The sequence below is a fragment of the Herpailurus yagouaroundi genome, unplaced genomic scaffold (assembly GCF_014898765.1).
Source record: "Herpailurus yagouaroundi ecotype Mexico unplaced genomic scaffold, PumYag 164, whole genome shotgun sequence".
Lineage (NCBI taxonomy): Eukaryota > Metazoa > Chordata > Mammalia > Carnivora > Felidae > Herpailurus > Herpailurus yagouaroundi.
In genome coordinates this window covers 38,728,256-38,751,987 of record NW_024412405.1, presented here as the reverse complement: position 1 = coordinate 38,751,987, position 23,732 = coordinate 38,728,256, and the positions used below count along the sequence as shown (strand labels likewise).

Here is a 23,732-nt window from a genome sequence, read left to right as displayed (position 1 = left end):
ATAAAGTTATTATTAGACTAAATTTTGAAGAATTTGACTTATAATTTTAACCCTGATTTATCCTCACAAGAGATACCAAAAACAGTTACAACCAAAATAGTCACTAAGCTTTGTTTCTTTCTAGTAAGGATGAGGCTCAGAAAGGAGACTTCATTGACAGGTGATTCACTTTTCACCAGAAACAGCCTTCTTTGACTCCTCAGTAAAGAACATGGCTTCCACAGATTCCTAATTAGAGAACTGGTGGTTACCAGAGGGGGCAGGTGAGTGAGGGATGTGTTAAATAGGTGATGGGGATGGTGAGCACAGGGTGGTATACGGAAGTGTTGAATCACTATATTGTACACCTGAAACTAATATAACACTATGTTAGCTAACTGGAACTAAAATAAAAACTTAAAAAAAAATGACTTCCAGGGGCTGAAAGTCCCTTGTCTGGAGACTCCCTGAGAATGATATAAACAACCAGAATTGGGGCACCTGGGTGGCTCAGTCAGTTAAGTGTCCGACTCTTGATTTCAGCTCAGGTCATTATCTCACAATTCGTGAGTTCCAGCTCTGCATCAGGCTCTGGGCTGACAGTGTGGTGCTGCTTGGGATTCTCTCTCTCTCCCTCTGTCTCTGCCACTAGCCCTTGTCTCAAAATAAGTGAATAAATAAATAAACTTAAAAAAACAACAACCATATTTTAACAACACGTGAGCATCTTTCTTGATTCTAAAGAGTGTTAAAGAATTGGATACTTTGACTTGGCCTTGTTCTTCATCTGAGACCCTTGGGGAAGTATGGTTCTCTCCTAAAAATATGTTAGCAGACAGTAAATAGATGCCCATGACAGAAGACAATCCTTTGTATCTGAAAAACAAACTGGACTTACACTAACATGTTTCATGGTTTTGAGTTGTTTCTATAATTTTGTGCAAACTGATGACCTTGAACTGGTAATCTCCAATGGTATATGTCAAGTTTAAAGAAAACGTACTGAAGTGGAACCAAAGTGACTGAATGAAGTTACTGAGGCAGACATCAAATAGGGCAGTACTCAAAGGGCAAAGATGAAAGAATAAGCTTTCTTTTGTTATATTGCTTTTCTTCAGAAAAACTCCGACAGTATTTTAAAATTATCTCACCCACCTAATTGCAAATGCTCAGGTTTCTCTGACACAGAATTGTAAGTGAATCATTTTCTTAAAGCTACATGATGATTACTATTGAGTTAAATGCTTTAAAAATTATCCAGTTGTAAAATTGCTGTATTAAAAGCCATTCTTTAAAAGTTCTTGATAGTGAAGCTTGTACAGCTCAAGCCAAGGAAGTAAAAAAGTCAGGTCAAGATGGTTAATTCCACCTATCTATTTCCCTTTCCATTTTTGCCTTTCAACAATACTGATAATGATGCATCGAATTAGAGACAAATTCAGGGTAAATAATCCTTTCAAGTCCTTTGAATAAAGAAAGAAAAGTAACAGGAGCTTATTCTTAAAGTTAGATAATTTAAATTTTTTAAATATATGAAAGTCCAAGGCACACATTAAATATTTAAATGTCATAATAATATATGCTCTATAATCAAATGATTCAATAAAAAATACCTCAAGGAAATTAAGAGTTTTATTTTATAATTAATAATTAATGCTTTTCCTTCCTTTTTTTTTAATCAGCATTTTTCTTATTATTACCTTTATTAAGAAGATTTGCTTTTAGTTCACGTGAAAGAAGTAGGTAGGACTCTTTGCTCAGAAACCTGGCTGTTAATTGACCTGTGGCTGCAACAGGGCATCAACAAGGAAGCAATGCAAATATGTTGAAATCAAAGACTATACACTCAGTCCATCACAATCTAAAAGAAGAGTCACTGCCAGTGTGGTCTTCCTACCAGTGTATCTGGGGTATCTCTTTAGGCTCCATTTATTATCCACAGCCGTCATGTGTGAAATGATAAACAGAAGATATGAAGCTTCAATTTCATTTTTTCTCTCTTACCTCCAAAGAATATCAATCTGAAAAAGCTTTTAACCATTTGCTTACTCTTTCTTTGGAACTAAAAACAGTTGACTCTTGAACACCACTGGTTTGAACTGTGTGGGTCCACTTACAGGAGGAATTTGGATACTGCACGGTATTGTAAATGTATTTTCTCTTTTCTATGATTTTCTTAATAACATTTTCTTTTCTTTAGCTTATTTTATTCTAAAAATACAGAATATATTACACATACAAAATAACGTGTAAATAGACTGTTTATGTTATTTGTTAGGTTTCCAGTCAGCAGTGGGCTAACAGTAGTTCAGTTTTGGAGGAGTCAAAAGTTTTACACAAATTTTCAGCTGTGTAGGGATCAGTGCCCCAACTCACCCACTGTTCAAGGGCCAACTGTAGCCTCATACATGGCTTCTCCTAAGCCAGAGGGTCCTCTGCTTACCTGCGATGGTACTGTATTTAGGAAAGCTCACTGTGGTCACTTTGTGTCAAGAAGAGGACAGTGCCTCTCATAATCTTAATTCTCCTTCAGCCAAAGAAAAGAGGGCTGCTTCATAGACTTAGGCCTACAAGAAGGACCTTGCAGTTGCCATCAACCTCACACCCTAACATTCTAATCCTATTTCTTTGTATCAAGCAGCATAATTTAACAATGTCTCCTCAAATTAGACAGTGTTTGCTTTGAATAGTTCTGATATGCATGAATTTCAGTTACCATGGGTTAGTTAAATAACACCAACCCACTCCAACAAATTTCAAGTACTGCAATATATTAACTGTGAAAAATTGCATAAAATGCAAACTTTGCTATTAGTTCTGCGGTCCACAAATCACTACTTAAAAAACAGATGTACATTATGATCAGTGGCCAATCACATCACTTCTTTCAAGGTCTGCAAGTGATCGCTCATTGCACTTCTGTTACTGAGTTCATGCACAGGCTATTGTGTCACCTTTTTGTCTCTTTGTGATAAAGTCACTGTCATTTTACCAAAATGAAATAAAAATAAAAATAAATAGATGAATGAATAAATAAAGGATAATTGAAGAGAGAATTGCCTAACAAAGGGGTAAGTGGAGCATAAAAGAGAACAGTGATAATGCTAGAAGTGAAATTATAGTAGAATCACAGGCTTTCTTACCCTGTTGGTTGAGGATTTCCTCTGGAGCTTTTACGCCCAGCCTGTACTTGCACTATTGGGCTTCCTGTGCATGCAGCCTGACCTTGCTCTCATACCAAAAAAGAATGCTCTTAGGCAGATAAGCAGGGAGGCTGGGAGGTTGCTTGTGTTGGGACCTCATGAACAAGCACAGAAACTGTCCATTCCATCTGCCAATATGTTCAAGTTGGGTCAAGGGAAGTGGCGTTTGACATACAAGTTTCCTAGAAATACTGTACAGAGGTTTATTTTCTTTAGCTGGGGTTGGAAAACTTTCTATAAAGGGCCAGATAGTAAAAAATGTAGCTGTGGGTCTCCTTTTGGGTCTATTTGTTATAACCATATGATTATTATAGAGTAAAAACAACCACAAACAATAGCTAAACAAATGAGAGAGGTACAATAAAACTCAATGGCTATTGAAATATGAATTTCACAAAATGCAAATAGTCACTAAATATTTTTCTTTACATTTTTTCCAGTTAGCTTTTTTTAAGTTTATTTATTTAATTTGGTAGAGAGAGAGAGAGCACAAGCTGAGGAGAAACAGAGAGAGAGAGAGAGAGAGAGAGAGAGAGAGAGAGAGAGAATCCCAAGCAGGCTCCACACTATCAGTACAGAGTCTGATGAGGGACTTGAACTCATGAACTGTAAAATCATGACCTGAGCCTAAATCAAGAGTCAGATGCTTAGCAAACTGAGCTACCCAGGTGCCCCATCAATTCTTATGATATAAAAACCAAAGCCATACAAAACCAATAGTGGGCTAGATTGGGCCTGTGGGCCATAGTTTGCCAACCCTTGCTCTTAGATGTCAATATAATATAAGCAAAATGCCACCTAACCAATGTTTGTTGGTTATAATAAATCAAACAAGTCTTCATTTTTGAAAGAAACAAATTGAATTTCCATATGGCAATTTGTGTACCAGTTTTATTAGAGTGGCCTTCCCTACTCAATCTTCATAAAACAGCAACACTGGCCCCTCATCCTGTACACCCCCTCCCACTTTCTTTATATTTCTCTATAACTAGCCATCAAATGAATTATTTCATACTAACATGTATTTTTGTTTATTGTCTCCTGAATATAAGTTAAGCTATGACAGGCCAGTGACTTTTGCTGTTTAGTTGACCAGCACAAAGAACAGTGACTAGAAGTTTGTGTGATTATTTGTACCAGAATTAGAAAATTCAAAACGAATGAGTTGGTAATCTGGGAACCCAAGAAATGCTGAGGAACCAGCTATAGCAGTGAGACAGTTATAGTCCAATTTCATAGGGGCGCCTTGGTTGTTCAGTTAAGCGTCCGACTTCGGCTTAGGTCATGATCTCACAGTTCATGGATTCGAGCCCTGCATCCAGCTCTGTGCTGACAGCTAGAGCCTGGAACCTGCTTCAGATTCTGTGTCTGTCTCTCTGCCCCAGCCCTGCTCATGCTCTGTTTCTCTCTCTCTCTCTCAAAAATGAATACACATTAAAAAAGTTTAAAAAATCCAATTTCATAATTAATACTTTCCAATAATTGGGGCAGAAATTTAAGGAAAAAAAACGCAAAACAGTATCTATTTTTTCCTAATTTTGGACAAAAAGTGATAGCAGAATTCTCAGAAAGTTGAATTTTCTAATCAAAATGTGAACACCTATATAAAAATGATTTTAATCTAACAGAATTATAGTTAAGACTGTCAAATATATGAAGTTGTTATTTATTCATGACCATGCTTCATAGGTAGACATTGGAAAGCCTCTGCTTTAAAATTCTTATCTGGATAAATATTAAATTGATACTGACAATTCAATTTTTTAATTATTTTTTATTACATTTATTTATTTTTTGAGAGACCTAGAGAGACAGAGCACAAGTTGGGGAGGAGCAGAGAGAGAAGGAGACACAGAATACGAAGCAGGCTCCAGGCTCCGAGCTGTCAGCACAGAGCCCGATGCGGGGCTCGAACTCATAAATCGTGAGATCATGACCCAAGCCGAAGTCGGACACTTAACTGACTGAGCCACCCATGCGCCCCTGACATTCAAATTTTGATGCAGAAGCATAGCTAACTGTTTTTATAAGTGAATTTCATGTTGTTCATAAACTTCCTTTCAAATGAAACTTTGTCTAGAGGTCAGAAGCTTACTAGTGTGATTTTTCTTCTTAGGTGTCTTTGTTCTTTGAACCATCAAAGTCTCAACCCCAATGACTAGAGGCTTAAGTGTGGACAAAAATTTACTAGTGATGAGGGCACGGGGGTGGTTCAGGTGGTTAACCATCTGACTTCGACTCACGTCATGTTCCTCTATCCCCTTCTCTCTTTCTTCCCCTAACCCCATTCATGCACACACTGTTTCTCTCTCTCTCAAAAAAGAAATAAATACAGAAAAAAAATTACCAGCAATGAATAATATATAACTCTTCAAAATATTACTCCCACTACCATTTACTGAATCAGTGTTCAGTTAAGGTTTTTATATGTGTTCCTGTCAGTATTTGTCACAGTGACTCAGAGATATGAAATACTATATTATTCCTACTCTATATGAGAAACACTAACATTTGGAATACTTACTCATCTTACCAAAGCTCACACAACTCTAATTGTCTCATTTTTACTAAAATGAGTCAATGGCATGCACCAAAAGGTGTTTCAGGTTGTTGGTGGAGGAGTTAGGCCTTCAAATCTATAGTTAAGTCCTGAAATAATTGAATTTTTAAAAAATCCCTTATATTTCTAGTAAATGCCCATTAATAGGGACTTACATAAATATGTATACATGTATGTGTATATTATGTACTTATATGTGTATATAACTATATTTTTCAAAAGTTTAAATCTAGTACAGGAATTTATATTTGGTTTGGTGTTTTGACACAAAATGGAATGCTCAGCTTTTTGTGTATAATTTGCTTTTATTTAAAATACAAAGTAAGTGCATAAATGTACAAGTATACTCCTCCATGACACAGATACTGGGATTTTCTGAGGCATCAACATTTTCACTTTTCCTATCTCCTGCTTATTACTCCAGAGAAATTGCAATTGGAATCACCCTCATCATTGAAATTATTATCTCCCTCTCTCAGCAGGCATGGTTGGATTCCTTGAGTAATATGTACAGTTTACATGACTCCAATGTAGTAGAGTAAATTAAATGTGCTTATCCCCTTTGGTATTTATTCATGAAATTTGCTCTCACATTTAAATTGCCTCTTGGTGGATATATCATTATTTGTATGGATCATTATCTATAAGTGTACATTTGTTTTCTGAACCACATTAATGCTGCATGGTCTTAAAGAATTCCCTAGAAGTCAGACACCAAGATGACTTGAGTGTGAAACACAACTAACATACAATCCTTCAAAAGCTTTGATGTTAAATAAAAATATATCCTGTAATTCTGGTGTATCAAATAATATTTCATATTCATAAAAGATGCCAAAACGTCCAGGTTCCTACTCAACATACGAAATGCTATTATTAGAACAATAAAACCATGAAAAAGAAAAAAAAAGTTTAGTAATGATTAGGCATAGTAAAAACAGCACTTTTTGTGATTTATTTAGTCACATATTTGTATAGTTTTTAAGAAGTAAAGACACATTTGCAGTGGTATTTTCCACACAGTTTTTTTTTTTTTTTTTTTTGCAGATCATGTATCTTATAACATCAGCTGATATACCTCTTAAACATAAATGTACAGTGGCCACAAAGAATAGGCAACAACAGATGTTGGTGAGGATGCGGAGAAAGAGGATCTCTTTTTCATTGTTGGTGGGAATGCAAGCTGGTGCGGCCACTCTGGAAAATAGTATGGAGGTTCCTCAAAAAACTAAAAACAGAACTACCCTACGACCCAGCAATTACACTACTAGGCATTTATCCAAGGGATACTGGGTGTTGTTTCGAAGGGACACATGCATCCCCATGTTTATAGCAGCACTATCAACAATAGCTAAAGTATAGAAAGAGCCCAAATGTCCATCGATGGATGAATGGATAAAGAAGATGTGGTATATATATACAATGGAGTATTATTTGGCAAACAAAAAGAATGAAATCTTGCCATTTGCAACTACGTAGATGGAACTGGAGGGTATTATGCTAAGTGAAATTAGTCAGTCAGAGAAAGACAAAAATAATAGACTTCACTGATATGAGGACTTTAAGAGACAAGACAGATGAACATAAGGGAAGGGAAACAAAAATAATATAAAAACAGAGAGGGGGACAAAAGAAAAGAGACTCATAAATATGGAGAACAAACTGAGGGTTACTGGAGGGATTGTGGGAGGGGGGATGGGCTAAACGGGTAAGGGGCACTAAGGAATCTACTCCTGAAATCATTGTTGCACTATATGCTAACTAATTTGGATGTGAATTTAACAAAATAAAAAATCAAACAAGTTAAAAAAATATTATACTGATTGACAGAAACCTTAAAGAATGTGAAATGTGTGATTACATCCATATGAAGTTCAAGAATAGACCAAACTAATTGAAGTTGAAAAAAATTAAGGAGTAATTCTCTTTGGAGCTGTGGAAGCTGGGGCTGATTAAAAAGGGATATGAGGTAACTTTCTGGGGTAATGGCAATGTTCTCTATCTTGTTAGAGGTTTGAATTATATAGGTAGATATATTTGGAAAAAAAACTAATTTAAGGTTACACTTAAGATTTATGCATTTTACTCTATGTTAATTTCACCTAAAAGCTCTAAAAATATTCAAATCTAGTTAATAAGCATGCCAATGTTTTTAGGATGAAGTGTGTCTATGTCTAGAACTTTGAATGCATTACAAAATTTGATGGATGAGCAAAGTGTTAACTATAAAATCCAAGCTGAATATATGGATATTCACCGTATGATTCTTTTAACTTCTATATGCTCAAAATTTTTATAAAATTTTGGGAAAATAAAATACTTAAAAAACTGATGTTTTCAATGTAACTGGATTGGTGTAATAAAAGTGGTAAGTATGAAATGCTAAGATATTATAAAAGATGGACAAGATGCAGCTAAGGGGTGGGAGGATTTTAAGTAGGGTTAGACTAGTAAAGGCAGGGGTGATGAAAGATAAAAGACACTGAAACAAAAGACAATGTACATGTATGGATAGTATTGCGACTTGTGTAAAGCTTCAAACCTGAGGAAATGAGTTGCGAAATTTGATAAAGATTAGAGATTTTATATCAAGACATTTTTGATGGAGAGAAAATAGGGAAAATCTGCTGGTTAAATTTGAAATGATAGCCAGTGAAGGATACATACACTAATAAAGAATGGGCTCTATCTAGGTGACTAATGAAGGATTATTATTGTTATTATTCATTATTTTGCATTTAGTGATTATGCTAAAAGTCATGACAAATTGGTTTGCCAGTAGTGAGCTGGATATGTAGAACTGAAAGAGACTAGAGGTAGGGAGATCATTATGTAGCTTATTTATGTGCTGTGAGAAAAAATAAGTTTATCTGAGAAACACATGCATGACCCCAGGTTTGTAGGCATAAGGTGATAAAGCTTCAATCAATGTAGTGGAAATGCTGATGTAAATCAGGCAGGCTCTGATAACTGATTAGTTATGGAAGGCAGAGCAATTCTGATGAGAGACATTTGAAGCCAAGTTAGATGGAAATATTGATGATAGGGTATATTCTAGACAGGATATTAATGGCTTTTTATAGCAGGAAGTATAATGACTTTGTTCAAATTACACTGCTTTTATTTAATAATTATACCATGTATTTTATATGTATCTAAAAGTTCCTTTTTTCACATGGATAATTTGTTCTTTGAGGAAATAATATCAACATAAAAGTTAAACAAAAAAGAGTATTTTGAACACTTTTAATAAACTTATTTTTAAAACAATATACTGAATGTGATCTTTATAAATTTGTATTCATGTATGTGAATATTCTGGAGATTAAGCAAATACATGTTTTTGTTATCTAAAAATACTAATTTAATAGTTCTTCATATCTCTCCTTAGAATAAAATTTAAAATACAGTCTGAATTCTTATAAAATGTCTATTATATTCCATTTTGAAGATGTGTTATTGAAAGGTAAAGCTTATGAGAAATTGATCAAATAGAGAATTGTAAATTAAGGGGAAATACTTAAAATATTTATAATTCTGTGTGCATAAAAATTAATTTACAAAACATGAAAGAGAAATAAATATAATAGAGAATATTTAATTTTCTCAATTACCTACTTTCTTATATTCCTAATGTGTTCCCTAGAGAACTAGTCCTAAATGTCAGTAAAATCCTAAAGAAAAATCATATTGAATATTAAAAGTACATCAGGCTTTTATGGTGGCATTTAAAAAAGTCACTTTCAACACATCTCATCGTTAATAGGTTAAATGTGGGCAAAAGGGTAGGAGAAATAACACCGATTTTGGAATTACACAGATCTCTTCATTTAAAATCTATCTTAACATACTTAGTAAAAGGTACAAATTAAGAATGTTTCTCAGGGGTACTGGAGTGGCTCAGTTTGTTAAGCATCCAACTCTTGATTTCAGCTCAGGTCATGATCTTCAGTCATGCGATCCAGCCCCTGGTAGGGCTCTGTGTGGAACCTGCTTATAGTTCTCTCCCTCCCTTTCCCTTGGCCCCTCTCCTGCTTGGGCATGCTCTCTCTCGCTCCCGGAAAAAAAAAAAAATATATATATATATATATATATATATATATATATATATATATATATATCAACCTTCCTCAAAATCAAATAATTAAGAATATGCTCTCAACATGTTTGTTGTACAAAGTAAACGAAATTTTGTATATTGTGATGCTTAGAAGTAAGTATTGAAGGGGGCACCTGGGTGGCACAGTCGGTTAAGCGTCCAACTTCAGCTCAGGTTATGATCTCACATTTTGTGAGTTTGAGCCCCATATTGGGCTCTGTGCTGACAGCTCACAGCCTGGAGTCTGCTTCGGATTCTGTATCTCCCTCTCTCTCTGCCTCTCCCCTGCTCGCACTCTGACACCCTCTCTCTCTTAAAAATAAATAAACATTAAAAAAAAAAAAAAAAAAAAAGAAGAAGTACTGAGGGTCACCTGGGTGGCCCAGTAGGACTCTTGATTTCAGCTCAGGTCATTATCTCATGGTTACTGAGATCAAGCCCCATGTGAGCCACTGTTCTGAATGGCAGAGCCTGCTTGGGATCCCCTCTCTCTCTCTCTTTCTCTCTCTGCCCCTCCCCCACTCTCTCTCTCACTTTCTCTCTCAAAATAAATATTTTTTTAAAAAATAAATAGGTATTCAAAGTATACCATTGATGAAATAATTTTAACATTCTTCAATGTTCAGTTACTGAGGACCTGATATAGATTCGTGATATTTTTTTTCTGCTTGAAGGATTATATTAGGAAAATTATTTAGGTAATAGAAATCTCCTATTTACAGTTTGTTTTTTAGATCTTCAATTATAAAAAAGGAGACTTTCATATGAACACAGTTTATACTCATAAATGTTCTACTTCAAAGTTATTGCTATATATATATATATATATATATATATATATATATATGTATATGTATATATATATATATATATATATATATACAAGATTTGTTCATTTTGGACATCTACTAAGATCAGTTAAATAAGTTGTAAACTAAATATGACAAATATTTACCAAAAGCCTACTAGAAGTAACAATATTGATCTATTACATTAGAATAAATATACTTATTAATTTATACTTGTAGTTCTGAATATCTGCTAATGATCATACAGATCCAAGATGTATCAATTTCTTCTTTTTAAATGTTTTATTTATTTTTGAGACAGAGAGAGACAGAGCATGAGCAGGGGAGGGGCAGAGAGAGAGGGAGACACAGCATCTGAAGCAGGCTCCAGGCTCTGAGCCATCAGCACAGAGCCCGAGGCGGGGCTCAAACCCACAAACCGTGAGATCATGACCTGAGCCGAAGTTGGACGCTCAACCGACTGAGCCACCCAGGTGCCCCAAGATGTATCAATTTCTAATAAGCTTGAGTTTGAATTACATTTGCTATCAGGAGAATGTGTGGGGATTTGATCAAATTGCTAGTGAATCATCATCTATGTTGTATCTAACTGTCCTAATTTAGTACATGATATAATTTAATACTTTGAGTTAGAATTATAATCTCTATTTTAAAGATTTAGACTTTTAAGTTATATTTGAATAGTACTCCCAAATTTGTGAATACTCAGAATTATTTAACCATGGATGTATCAATTATCTACTTTATAAATATGTGATAGATAGGAAAAACTGCTAACAGTTGAATTCTAAACAAAATACCTACGTTGCAAGAAGTATAGGACATAAAGAGGTAAAATAATCTATGAAGAAAAATTCTAAATGGAAAAGAAAAAGGAGGCTTCTGTTTATTGGAGAACAGAAGACAGCTGATATGCCCTCTAGTTATAACACCAAGACACCTGAGAAAATTACTATCATAACACTATTTTTTTTGCAGTGCTGGACTTCAGCGAAAGTGAGAAGGGCACAACCAAATATCTGAAAGAACAGTGAGATGAAACCTGAGAGAGAGATAACCAAATACAAAGGCCAGCACTTCCTTAGGAAAGATGTCTACACCTGTGATAGGATCTGGAGCACCTGCCCTTGGCCTACCATAAGGTGGAAGAATGAACCAGAGGCTTTGCGTGAAGTCTGGAGCTTTGAAGAGGACTGACAGGACTTATGTCAGTGGTGCCCCCAGTTCTTGGTTAAAGCTAAACTTGTTGGAGGCAAACATCCCAATTGAGTCCCCTCAAAGCCCGACGAATGAACTATGACTTCAAAATAATATTATCCAACAGTAAAAGAATCAAATTAACAAAAATGAGACTTGTCAGAAACAACAGACAACGCTTAGACTCTCAAACTTTTAAATGTTGAGATTATTCATTACGGAATAGAAAATAAATATGTAAAAACATTTAAATAAATAACGGATGAAATTTAAAAGTAAGTAAGATGAGAACATGAATGATTATTTTATAAATCTCACAAAAGAGAGAATTTTCAGAAATGGACACTGTTGAAATTACAAATCCACAGGGGCCTCTGCATAACCAGGATGGATAAGCTTGTATAAGACTATCTTCATGAGAGTAACCATAAAGTGACAGTTTTAAAATACTCCAAAAATTAGCTGTTTAACAACATTAGAGACTAAAAAAGGCAGCTAACACTTAAGAGGTCAAAGACCCATAGAAGAGATGAGCATTGAAGTGAGCTGAACAATTCTTGGTCCTTTTCCCCATAAGAAATGCTGATTCACAAGCAGCTAGAGACCAAGAGCCCTGGGAATATTCATTGCACAGGCTCCTTGGCAGTGTCATGGTGCAGGGAAGATACTAAGTACATGCACTTCTACACAACCAAGGCAGTTAGGACCTTAGCCTCAAAAGAGAGAATGGTGGGGCATTGTTGCTTGTCTTCTCTGTGCATTTGCTGCTAAGACATATCTGATGAGAGGCAAAAATCTAGGCAGAAGACAGAAGCTAAAATGCTAAAAATTAGCTAGGGCTCATTATTCTGAAAATAAAAGGGTATTCAGGGCCTTCAGTGGATGAATGGCTCTCATCTAGATATTGAAAACAAACTAGGGGTAGAGCAGTCCTCAAAATACTGCATTTTAGTCTCAAATCATCCAATCCTGATTTGGAAGATGGGTTTTCCTCTTACTCAAGTGTCTGCCAAAATGAAAGTAAATTCTCTCTGAGACAATGTAATGTTATTCACAATCTCTATATAGAGGCATCATGTTTCCAGAAATTGCCAAGTATCGCTATGCTATTATTTACAGCAAACTTGTAAAATATTAGATTTATTCTAAATAAATAAATATAGAAAAAATATTAAAATAAAGAAATAAGGAAAATGAGAGGATTACCCCAATGAACTGTTTCTATTGAACTTTATACTATATTATATAGGCAATTAGATCAAGACAATGAAATAGAATTTGGAAAAATAAAAAAGAAGGAACTAATATGTCATTTTATATCATTATATACATGATTTTATACTTAAGAATTCAATATATTCAAAACTCGATTATTACTAAGAAAAAATATAAAGTTATGTCAAAACATGGGAGCTCATTTATGTAATTTTTCTACTATTGTTATGCTAGAAAAATTTTATATTAAGGTCTTTTTGTAAGGCAGAAAATTGGTTTAGAAGACAATCTGGCCCTATGGTATAATTTGGTGATGCTATAAATTCTTATAAACTTTCCAGAAAGAAATTGGCTCATATGTCACAACCACTTTACCTTCCCACCCAGTAAGTTTTCATTTGGTAAACTTTATAAAGAACACTCAAAGGTTAGGAATAACTCTTGATGCATGCAGATGCTAACGATCACATCATTTAAAGAAAACAGAATTGGATCCTGCCAAGTGTTTAATAATAGGACTAAGCTCAAAGAAGCTGTGGTGTTTCCATATGAGTAAGAATTAGTAAACTTCTTGATATGATGTATTTTAAAATTTTAATGAAATATAAATTAACACATGTAATATAAATAATGAATAAAAGCAACACAAATAATAATTTCAAGTAGGCTAATAAACCAACATATATTTAGAACCTTATCTAGATAAGCACAGAGACCGAGATGAAGACAAATGTAAGTAAGTATATCTCTATATAAATGTAGATATATAGTTATGGCTGTACACACTCATACACACACATGTAGAAATTGGAGAAAAGAAATATACCGTGCTGTTAACAGGGATTGTGCTTAAGTTATAAGCTCATACTTGATTTTTCTTATCTATACTGTTGTAGTTTTATCAGATTTTCAATATGTGGTTTACTAGATTGAAAAAATTTATCTCCAAAAAAAAAAAAATACTATTTTCTGATAGGTACAAAACCAAACTATTACTATTTCTAAGGAATTGTCTAATAATCAGTTAATATCAAAATATATACCCAATAAAGATATTTTCATGCCAATATTTTCCCTTAAACACTATCACCAAATTTTATTTCATAGTTTACATGACTCATACATAAGTCAATGCAAGCACTTGAAAGTAAACAATTGGTGTTTTATCTTTAAATCAACCTTTTTAAAAAATTTATGATGATTACTGTGTGATTTTTAATAAATTTCTTAGCAAAACACCCAATTGATTAATACAACTCACTGCACTGATTTAAATCTGTATTTGATTTCAGTTGACATCATTTAAAGAAAATCAGTCTCCTTATAAAAACAGCTTATGATTATTGCCTTTTTAAAAATTATATTTAATTTTATGTCCCCTCATTTCTCAATTCATAGTAGAACAAATGTGAATACATATAATAATGTTTTATTTGGATTTAAAATATGCTATATATTGCTATGTTCTTAAATATTGATTTTTCAGTATTTTTCTGTTATAAAAGTGAATTAAATCATGCTTTCTAAAACACTGCAAACTTCTATTTATGGCTTGAGTCTTTTTTCTCATTTGATTCATCATTTTTGATGTTCATTTGAACATCAAAAATGAACATTTTTGAATGTTCATATTAGCATAAAAGGTACTTACCATATATATATCATGATATAAATATAAATGTCATTTATATGAATATCTTTTTGTCTTCTTCCCTTCCCTGTGCCGTATCACCGTTGTTTCACAGCACCTTGATAGTCTCATGTCTCCAAAGTTCCTACATGCCTTGGCCTTATTCCACATGATTAGGAAGGTCAGACCAGGTTTCTGCTGAGTCCCTTGGGAGTCCCTTTGGTATGAAACATGTTGGAATGCCTTGTGTTTTATACTTTACCCTCTTTACATAATACTTCATCTCATTTAATGCATATAATTTTTACAGAAATGGATATAATACTGAGAAAGAGTAAAGTATACTAGAGATTTTAAGTGACACTCTTTTAAGTGACATTTGAATAGGCACCCCCTGATTTCAAAGGCTGCTTAACCAGCCTTTCAAGACCTCTGTAGCTACAAATCAGAATTGATCCTGTAAAGTGCCTCACTGAAGCCTACTGTGTCTCTCCTTCACTACCATGCTTTCATTTCCCTACTGACTATAATTCAGCCATAAGGGATTTCACTCCATTTTTTGGAAGATGTCACTTTTCTTCAACACTAAACATTCACCTTTGATGTACCTACAGTCTGGAACTCCCCACCAAGACCAACCTCTCATTCCAACAATGTGCTAAACTAATGCCTAATAGTTCTTTAGATTTCTGCTGGGAAAACGACAACAACCACAACAAAAGAGCAGACATGTTCTGTGCACTTCCTTACTTTTCTAGACTAGACCAGGTTTGCTCTTCAGCCATTATGCTCCTTCCACCTGCAATTCCCTTTTTATAGCATTTGTTTCATTTGGGTGTTTGTTTACTATTTGTTTCCCCAGATTAACTTGGTAGCTCTGTGAAGTAGGGGTTATACTCATAATGTTCACCGTGCTACACAAGTTCTTAATGCAGAGCCTGGCACAAAATAGATGTACAAAACCTGTGCATCAGCACTGAATGTGTACACATATGATTATAAGGAGAAGGAACAGAGAAAACCATGCTCTCAATTTTCATATCTATGGAGAATCTGCAAGCATTGTACCCATAGTTTATTTATCGCATGTGATGTCATCTTAATCTCAGGAATTATAGAGCTGAAGAGGAATCCAACAAAATGTTTATATAGCCCTATATATAGCACAATATAAATGTGTAAATAATTTCAAAAATGCCACACTGAGTGTTATGTATTGTGTTACTTTTGAAAATAATCTTGCCAAGTAAATTCCAATTTTTTTTGCTGTAGTTTTTTTTCTTTTGATGTTTTTTGCATTTTATTCCATTTTTATTATCTTCCAAGAAAACACAATTTTAAGATAAAATCTTAATGCTTATTTAAAGATATACAAGTTAATAAGGTGTAGAAATCACTGTTAAAGCAGTAAAAGCATGATGCAAATAGGAGGGATTACCTTGAAAATGTTCTATTTGCCCTTTAAATCCCTTGAAACATTGGGCTTTTATATGTTTCTGCTTCACTAGGAAAAAAGGATCTCTGAGGTTTGGTATTAAGTTTTAGATTTGTATCTAAGTTTATGGGATATTAATATCTGATTCCTATAGGGCTAAGGATATGGTAAAAATTCTTAAAGGTTCCCTCAAATAATTTTTTTTCTGTTGTATTGCTCATTTAATCTGGAATATCTTTTGAAACCTCCTGTATTATCACATTCTCTTACACCTGTATCTTAATGAATATGTGTAACAACAAGTAAATTGTTGGTATTTTCAATTCTAAAGTGAAAGAAAACTCAGAATCATTAAGAAAGATCAATTTTTAAAGAATTTCTTCAATCTCAAAGACTGCTGAGAGAAATTCAAATGCTGGCAACAGTTTAACTCAGTAGACTCCATAGTCTCATATTCTTCTATGCTATAACAACGTGAAATCACCAGATTTAAAAATTCAAATTCAGTCATGCCCTTTCGTTCTTTAATAGTACAGTAATTTTTTTAAACATTCTTTTTTTTTTTTAAATTAATTTATTTATTTTGAAAGAGATGGAGACAGTGTGAGTTGGGGAGGGGCAGAGTGAGAGGGAAACGGAATCCCAAGCAGGCTCAGCACTGCTGGCACAGAGCCTGACCCAGGGCTTGAACTCATGACACTGTAAGATCATGACCTGAGCCGAAACCAAGAGCTGAACACTTAACCAACTGAGCCACCCAGGTGCCCTGATAGTATAGTAATTTTTGTATCTATTTTAATTTATGTTTATTATTCAGCCTTCATCAGAAACAGAACAGATTCAATAAATATTCCTCCTCTGCCTCTCCCTCCTCTTCCTCCTCCTCTTCCTCTTCCCCAACTCCTTCCCCTGCTCCTCCTCTTCTTTGTATTCTTCTTCTTTAGAAAAAAAAATATCGTGTGCATATTTTCAAGTGGAATGGTTCTTGTATGGGCACTCTTTCTGTAGAATACAGTGTTCTTTATTATTTATTTATTTATTTTACAGAGAGAGAGAGAGAGAGAGAGAGAGCAGGGAAGGAGCAGAGGGAGAAGGAGAGAGAATCTTAAGTGGGCTCAATGTCCAGTGCAGAGCCCAACTGGGGGCAGGCTCTCAAGACCCTGGGATCATTACCTGAGCCAAAATCAAGAGTCAGATGCTCACCTGACTGAGCCACCCAGACACCTCTAACACAGTGTTCTTTAAAAAAATAATCACTCATTTGACTTTAAAATTTGAAACATCATAAAACCATCACATATACATATATGTGTACTCATATATATGCATATATAAATATAAATTACCTAGTGCTCATTTAATGTGATGGCTATGAAAAATCAATGTCCCAGTAAACAGAAATTAAACTTGTCAAAAAATAAACAAGTGAACACCATCTAACAGCCAGCCACAAGATATCTTCATGACAGACAAAATATGGGAATATGTGTCTTCCCTAAATTATTTCCCTTTAGCTGCTGTTTTGGGATCTCAATTCACAATTGTGGAAATAAGTTTTGTTGCTTCCCTCTAATTCTTTAATAACAAATATATTTAATAGAGATTGAACATGTGACCACACTCTGTCGTTGCCAACTTTTACGTGTATATTAAATGTATGGTGGATAATTATATCACTTACCAAATACAAACATATGACAGTTACGTTATTTGTCTTGTGAACTCACAACATAAGATAAGCTGAAGAAGACAAATATTCATTGATCTTTTTCCACTAATTACAGAAAAGAATGAGACCTTCAAATGTATGTGTTCAACTTTTAAATGAATCATTCAATTCCCTTTGAACAGCAAAATTGGTAATTGCAGTTAAATTTATAAAATATAACTGTCACAGACATTACATTTGTTTATAGTTGTCTATTTATTTGCCAGGTTTCTGTGTAAGATTCCAAATGCGTCAAAAACAGAAACTCTCTTCTTCATAATACTGCTTTTAGCAAGCATGTACCTGGAATGTTATATTTCTTTTACTTAGAATTGAAATATAGTTGTCAATATATCCAATCAATTATTTGACCTGTGTTTGTAAGTAAGTGTTTTAAGTCCCCTTTTCATTTCATATGAAGCCTGGCACATAATGCACAAGAGATAAAGGATTTAAAGATGAATAAAAAGCAAAAGCAGCAACTACAGCTGAAAATAAGAGATGTTCTTTTAATTTTCCCCTTAATATTAAATCTTAATGTGTAAAGCATGTGAGGTTTATTGTTATTATACAGATTGCAATATTAAAATTGTGACATGGTCTGATACAGGTTGTATTATATATAGATCAAGAAATGTAAAAACAAAACAAACAAAACAAACAACCCCCCAAGAAACAAAGAATTGTATACCTTTGTTGTTATCCATTCCTCCTACAGCATACAGAGTTCCAACTGTAGATTTTCTAGGTTTAGTTCTTGGACTTTGCATTAAAGTTCTTCTTTCTGGCAATAGATGATATTTCATTGCTTCCAGAATCAGTTTTTGACATTCCAGATCATTCTTAAATAATGCATGGTTTTCTAAGTCAGCCAATATCTGTGAATAATACACAATTACTGTTAATAATATTTTTTATAGGAATGAGTATATGACATCAGTAGTTAAAATTAGAAGCCTAATGCCTATGATTTTACCCCTATATGGAGAAAAATGCAAAATGTAATAGGAATTAATTACATTGACAGAAAATATGAGTAAAATGGAAGGCTTCCACGAGAAACAGAATGGATTTTATTTTCTATTCAATACTATTTATTGTCATTTAATTACATGGGTTGTAAAGAAACTTCTAGAAATCACTTTTTCCATTCCCTTTCCTCTTATGAAACCTGATTATAAATTGAATATAGTTGCCTCTGTTGGCCATAAGGCTGTGTGGGAAAAGAAATTAAAAAATAACCTTCAACAAATTGCATTAACAATCTTCATAAATATATATTTATTTTAAGATATCTCAGGTATAGTTTAAAATCCTTTCGTATACAAAAAATCAATAAAAATGAAAACAATTCTCTTTATCTCTTTAAGTTTGCAAGCAGTTGGAAAGTCGTATAGTAGGCAAAGTTTCCAACAGTGAAACTAAGAACTTTTATACCAAAAATCTAGCACCTGAAGGAGGGATAGAGTAAGACCAGCTGTTTGAAGCTATATTATGTTTTTCTTTTGCTACACCAGAGTTTCATTCCCCCAAATGCTTCTGTGTACATTTCTTTGAACACATCCATTGTCTCTCTTATTTTCTTCTTCCTCTGTTGTTCTTTATCTTCTCTTTCTTTTTCTTTCTTCCCTTCTTTGAACTTTCTTTCTTTCTTTCTTTCTTTCTTTCTTTCTTTCTTTCTTTCTTTTTTTTTTCTTTTTCTTTTTCTTTTTTTTTCTTTCTTTCTTTTACTATTTCAGTATCACTTTCTCTTTCCTAATGAATCAATATTCATTTCAAATGACAGTTAAATCTGTAACACATATTTAGAAAAATTAATAAGTTGAAAATTTAATATTGACTCACTGACCTTTTCTTACCCATCAGTAAGAAACTTGACAATATCTGTACTCAAATATGTACTGAGTGAATAAGTTAGTATATGATGGCAGCATATAATTAATTAATTTTAACACTATAATTTTAACCTTAATTAAGTAAATTTATTTAGCCATCACATGACACATAAATTGTTGGAGATGACAGGAAGAATATAAAACAAATAAGATAACTTATATGGCATGTAGGAAAGGTAACATAAAAGTTCTGGGGGTGAATAAGGAATGTAATATATTAGTTTCCTGATGCTTTGGAATATTGAAAGAAGATGTTCAATTAAATTCTTGGCTACATTGCACTTTTGGTACACTGAAATCTTAGTGTTGACTTCCTATCCACCTTCATTTTAAATACTAAACAAGAAAAACAAAAAAATAAATTTAATGGTATGGAATAGGATAGAATATCTCTAATGGATCTTTTAAAAGGACTACTGTTTTTCTCTTTCAGTAATTAAAAAAAAATTTTTTTTTGACCAGCAAAGAGAATATCTTTTTCTAACAAGACCCTAATGGTCTTTATAAAGTAAATGGAAAAAAAGTATTTTGATATAGCTTTTGGTCACCTCTGTATCAAAGAATATTTTTCTACATCTAAGCCTTTTCCTTTCTTTAAAAGGAAAACAATTAGCTTTTCCAGTGATACATGTATATATTGCTGAAGTTGGCTCCCATAAATTCTTCTCTCCCTTTTTCACTGTTTTGGAGAAACATGGGGTTAGTTGACCATAAGAAACTTTCTTTTATTAGGAGCACATTCTAGGAATATCTTATCCAGATAAGATACCAAATAAATACCAAATACCAAATAAAAGGGGGAAAAAAGTAGCACATTCAAAAGATAGTGCTTCATTTCTGTGTTTGTGTCTTGGAAAACTATAACTCATAATCAAAATTTTAACTTGGAAAACTATAACTCATAATCAAAAAGTTTAATTGGAAATTTGAGGCTTAGGTTTTAGATAAATGGATTCATGACATAGATGGAAATATTTACAAATTTTAACATATGAGTACAAAGTGTCATTTGCATTAAAAAAGAGTTCATAGACTATTTCCAATATGCAAATGACTCTTAACTAATTATAGTGGATTAGTTTTAGTTTAAAAATCTCTATGCCTTCTTTTTTAATTTTATCACCATGTAAAAATAATGCTCAATATTTTAATAAATATAAGATTTGGGTTTAAAAATATTATAAAATATTATAAATTGTTCATTTCAAAGTATAACAAGGAAGATATACAAAATAAAACTAAAACTTGTAATTTATTTCTATAAAATAACCAAGGTATCCTGTACTTAGTTTTTTCCTTTTATTAACAAAACATTGTTTAAATTTTCTTAATTGTGGCATGCCTCTAATCATTTGACAAAGTTTTTTTATTTTATTTTATTTTATTTTATTTTATTTTATTTTATTTTTTTTTTTTTTAATTTTTTTTCAACGTTTATTTATTTATTTTTGGGACAGAGAGAGACAGAGCATGAAGGGGGGAGGGGCAGAGAGAGAGGGAGTCACAGAATCAGAAGCAGGCTCCAGGCTCTGAGCCATCAGCCCAGAGCCCGACGCGGGGCTCGAACTCACGGACCGCGAGATCGTGACCTGGCTGGGACGCTTAACCGACTGCGCCACCCAGGCGCCCCAAAGTTTTTTATTTTAAAAGAAATTGAGCAGCACCTGGGTGACTCAGTCAGTTAAGTGTCTGACTTTTGAATTTGGCTCAGGTCATGATCTCATGGTGGTGACATACAGTTCCATGCTGGGGTCTGTGCTGAGTGTGGAGCCTCCTTGGAGTTCTCTCTCTCCCTCTCTCACTCTGCCTCTCCCCCACACATGTGCACTCTCTATCAAAATAAATAAATATTTAAAAAATTGAATTCTTCATAATCACTTTTACTTTATTATTGTGTATTTTCAAATTATGACTTGTAATTATTGCTTATGAATACTATGTGTCTCTGATTATGCCCTCTGACAACACTTTTTAGCATTATTATTTCATCTCAAATTAAGACACAAATTCAGAATAATATAATGGTTAAGCTGTCTTTTAAACTTGAACTATCTTTAGATTTCCTAAGTTAATCCAAAATTAACACCACTTACTCTTCCCTATAAAATGAAATATGGTTTTTTTTTCACATTCTTCCATTTTTAATGAATCCTACCCTATTGTGAAATACCATCTTTGTCAAATTTAGAAAATATATCAACGTATTTCAATAATTATGTACTACTTAGAAACATACTCATGTTTATATAAGAATTTGTACAATAGGGGTGCCTGGGTGGCTCAGTTGGTTAGGCGTCCGACTTCAGCTCAGGTCATAATCTCACTGTTCATGGGTTCAAGCCCCGTGTTGGGCTCTGTGCTAACAGCTTAGAGCCTGGAGCCTGCTTTGGATTCTGTGTCTCCCTCTCTCTCTGACCCTCGTCCACTCATGCTTTCTCTCTCTCTCTCTCTCTCTCTCTCTCTCTCTCTCTCTCTCTCTCAAAAATATACATTAAAAAAAGTTTAAAAAAAAAGAATTTGTACAATAATTGTCTACAAATTAATCTATTCCTCGGATTACTACCTATCAATACTCCCCCTAAGCAAGGAAAATCATAATATAATTTATTTTATAATTTAAAAAGTTTTTAGGACATTTCACAAAATCTGCATTGTTAGTATATTCTTACACTGAGAACAATTATTGACTACATCATTAGAAATTAATTGTGTATTACACCTCAAGAAAAGATTTTACTCCCTACAAACAATAACATTTCAAAATATTTTGTCATCTAGAAATAATTTGAGAAATGAAAATATCCTGAGACTAAAAAGGAAGGGCAACATAGGGTATATTGACAATTAACATTACATAAAAATCTAATGGGTTGATCCTTGGATCTGTGTCAGCTAAGCAGCCACTTTGCAAATAAGTCTTATCTCCAAACAACCTTGGTAGGTTTTCCTTGTGATGAAGTAATGATCTGCAAGTTAACGGTAAGCCTGTAGCTGCAGAATAGAACGTGGTCAAGAAACATGTATGATAGTCAGATTGACTACTATGAAAAATCAGAATAATCTATTAATAGCTAGCATTCTCAAAATAACTTGTTACAACATTACAGTTGCCAGAAATGTCATGAATTTTGATTAGATATATTTTTGCAATTGTGTATATTAAAACATTATTAATTTCTTTTTGCATACTCTTCTTAAAGTTCCATTGGCTTTATTACTAATTACACTTTGGGGGAAAATACAAATTCAATTTTTAAAACTATGTTTATTTAAAATGACCATTACATTTGTAATTAAAGCACAAATAATTTGATGATGGTTTGAGGAATTGAACAACATGCTTAAAATAGCCACATGTCTAGCAACATGAAAATATTGATGAATGTTTAATCCCATATGTTTACACATAGACACTCCTCAACTGCACTTTTCCAAGAGTATTATATGAATTCATTTTAAATGCCTTCAACAAATTCAAATTATGACTCTAAAAGTATTGCTTCATGAAAATGGAATGCATTATTTAAGTACCGAGAGTTTGCATTGTTTTGCCAGCCTTCAAATAAGAAAATAGGATAATTATAATATGATGCAGAAAAAAGTTGTCTCCTCTCTGCATATTTTAACTTTATATGTCAAAGAAATTAATCTCTTGGTTAGAATCTTTGTCATGATCCTTTACACTAAATCACATGTATGGATATTTCCTTAACATTATAAATAACTGTCTCATATAATAAGCAAACAAAATCAAATGCATAGATTTATTTGTGCTTCATGACCTACTCTTATTACATACAGGGCATACTCCTCTAATTTTGTAGTAAAAGTCAAAATATTTATATTATAAAAATTTGCATTCTACATAGACTTTTTAAAATACCATAAAATACTGCCAGTTAGGAGATATAATTTACAGTAATGTGTTCTTATGATGTTAATGGCTAGAAAAAGGGAGAGTAATACTGCATGAATGAAGACATACTTTGAAAGGCAAGGTGA

The 23,732-nt window shown here is 33.3% G+C and overlaps 1 protein-coding gene across 2 annotated transcripts in view; it reads right to left on the bottom strand.

Moving 5' to 3' along the window:
* KLHL1 (kelch like family member 1) overlaps positions 1–23,732 on the bottom strand; it is a 362,363-nt gene that overhangs the window by 98,818 nt on the left and 239,813 nt on the right. For both annotated transcript variants that reach the window (XM_040487388.1, XM_040487389.1), the window contains exon 6: positions 18,527–18,713. In XM_040487388.1, the coding sequence (XP_040343322.1) occupies positions 18,527–18,713 (187 nt within the window). The remainder of the gene's footprint in view (positions 1–18,526; positions 18,714–23,732) is intronic.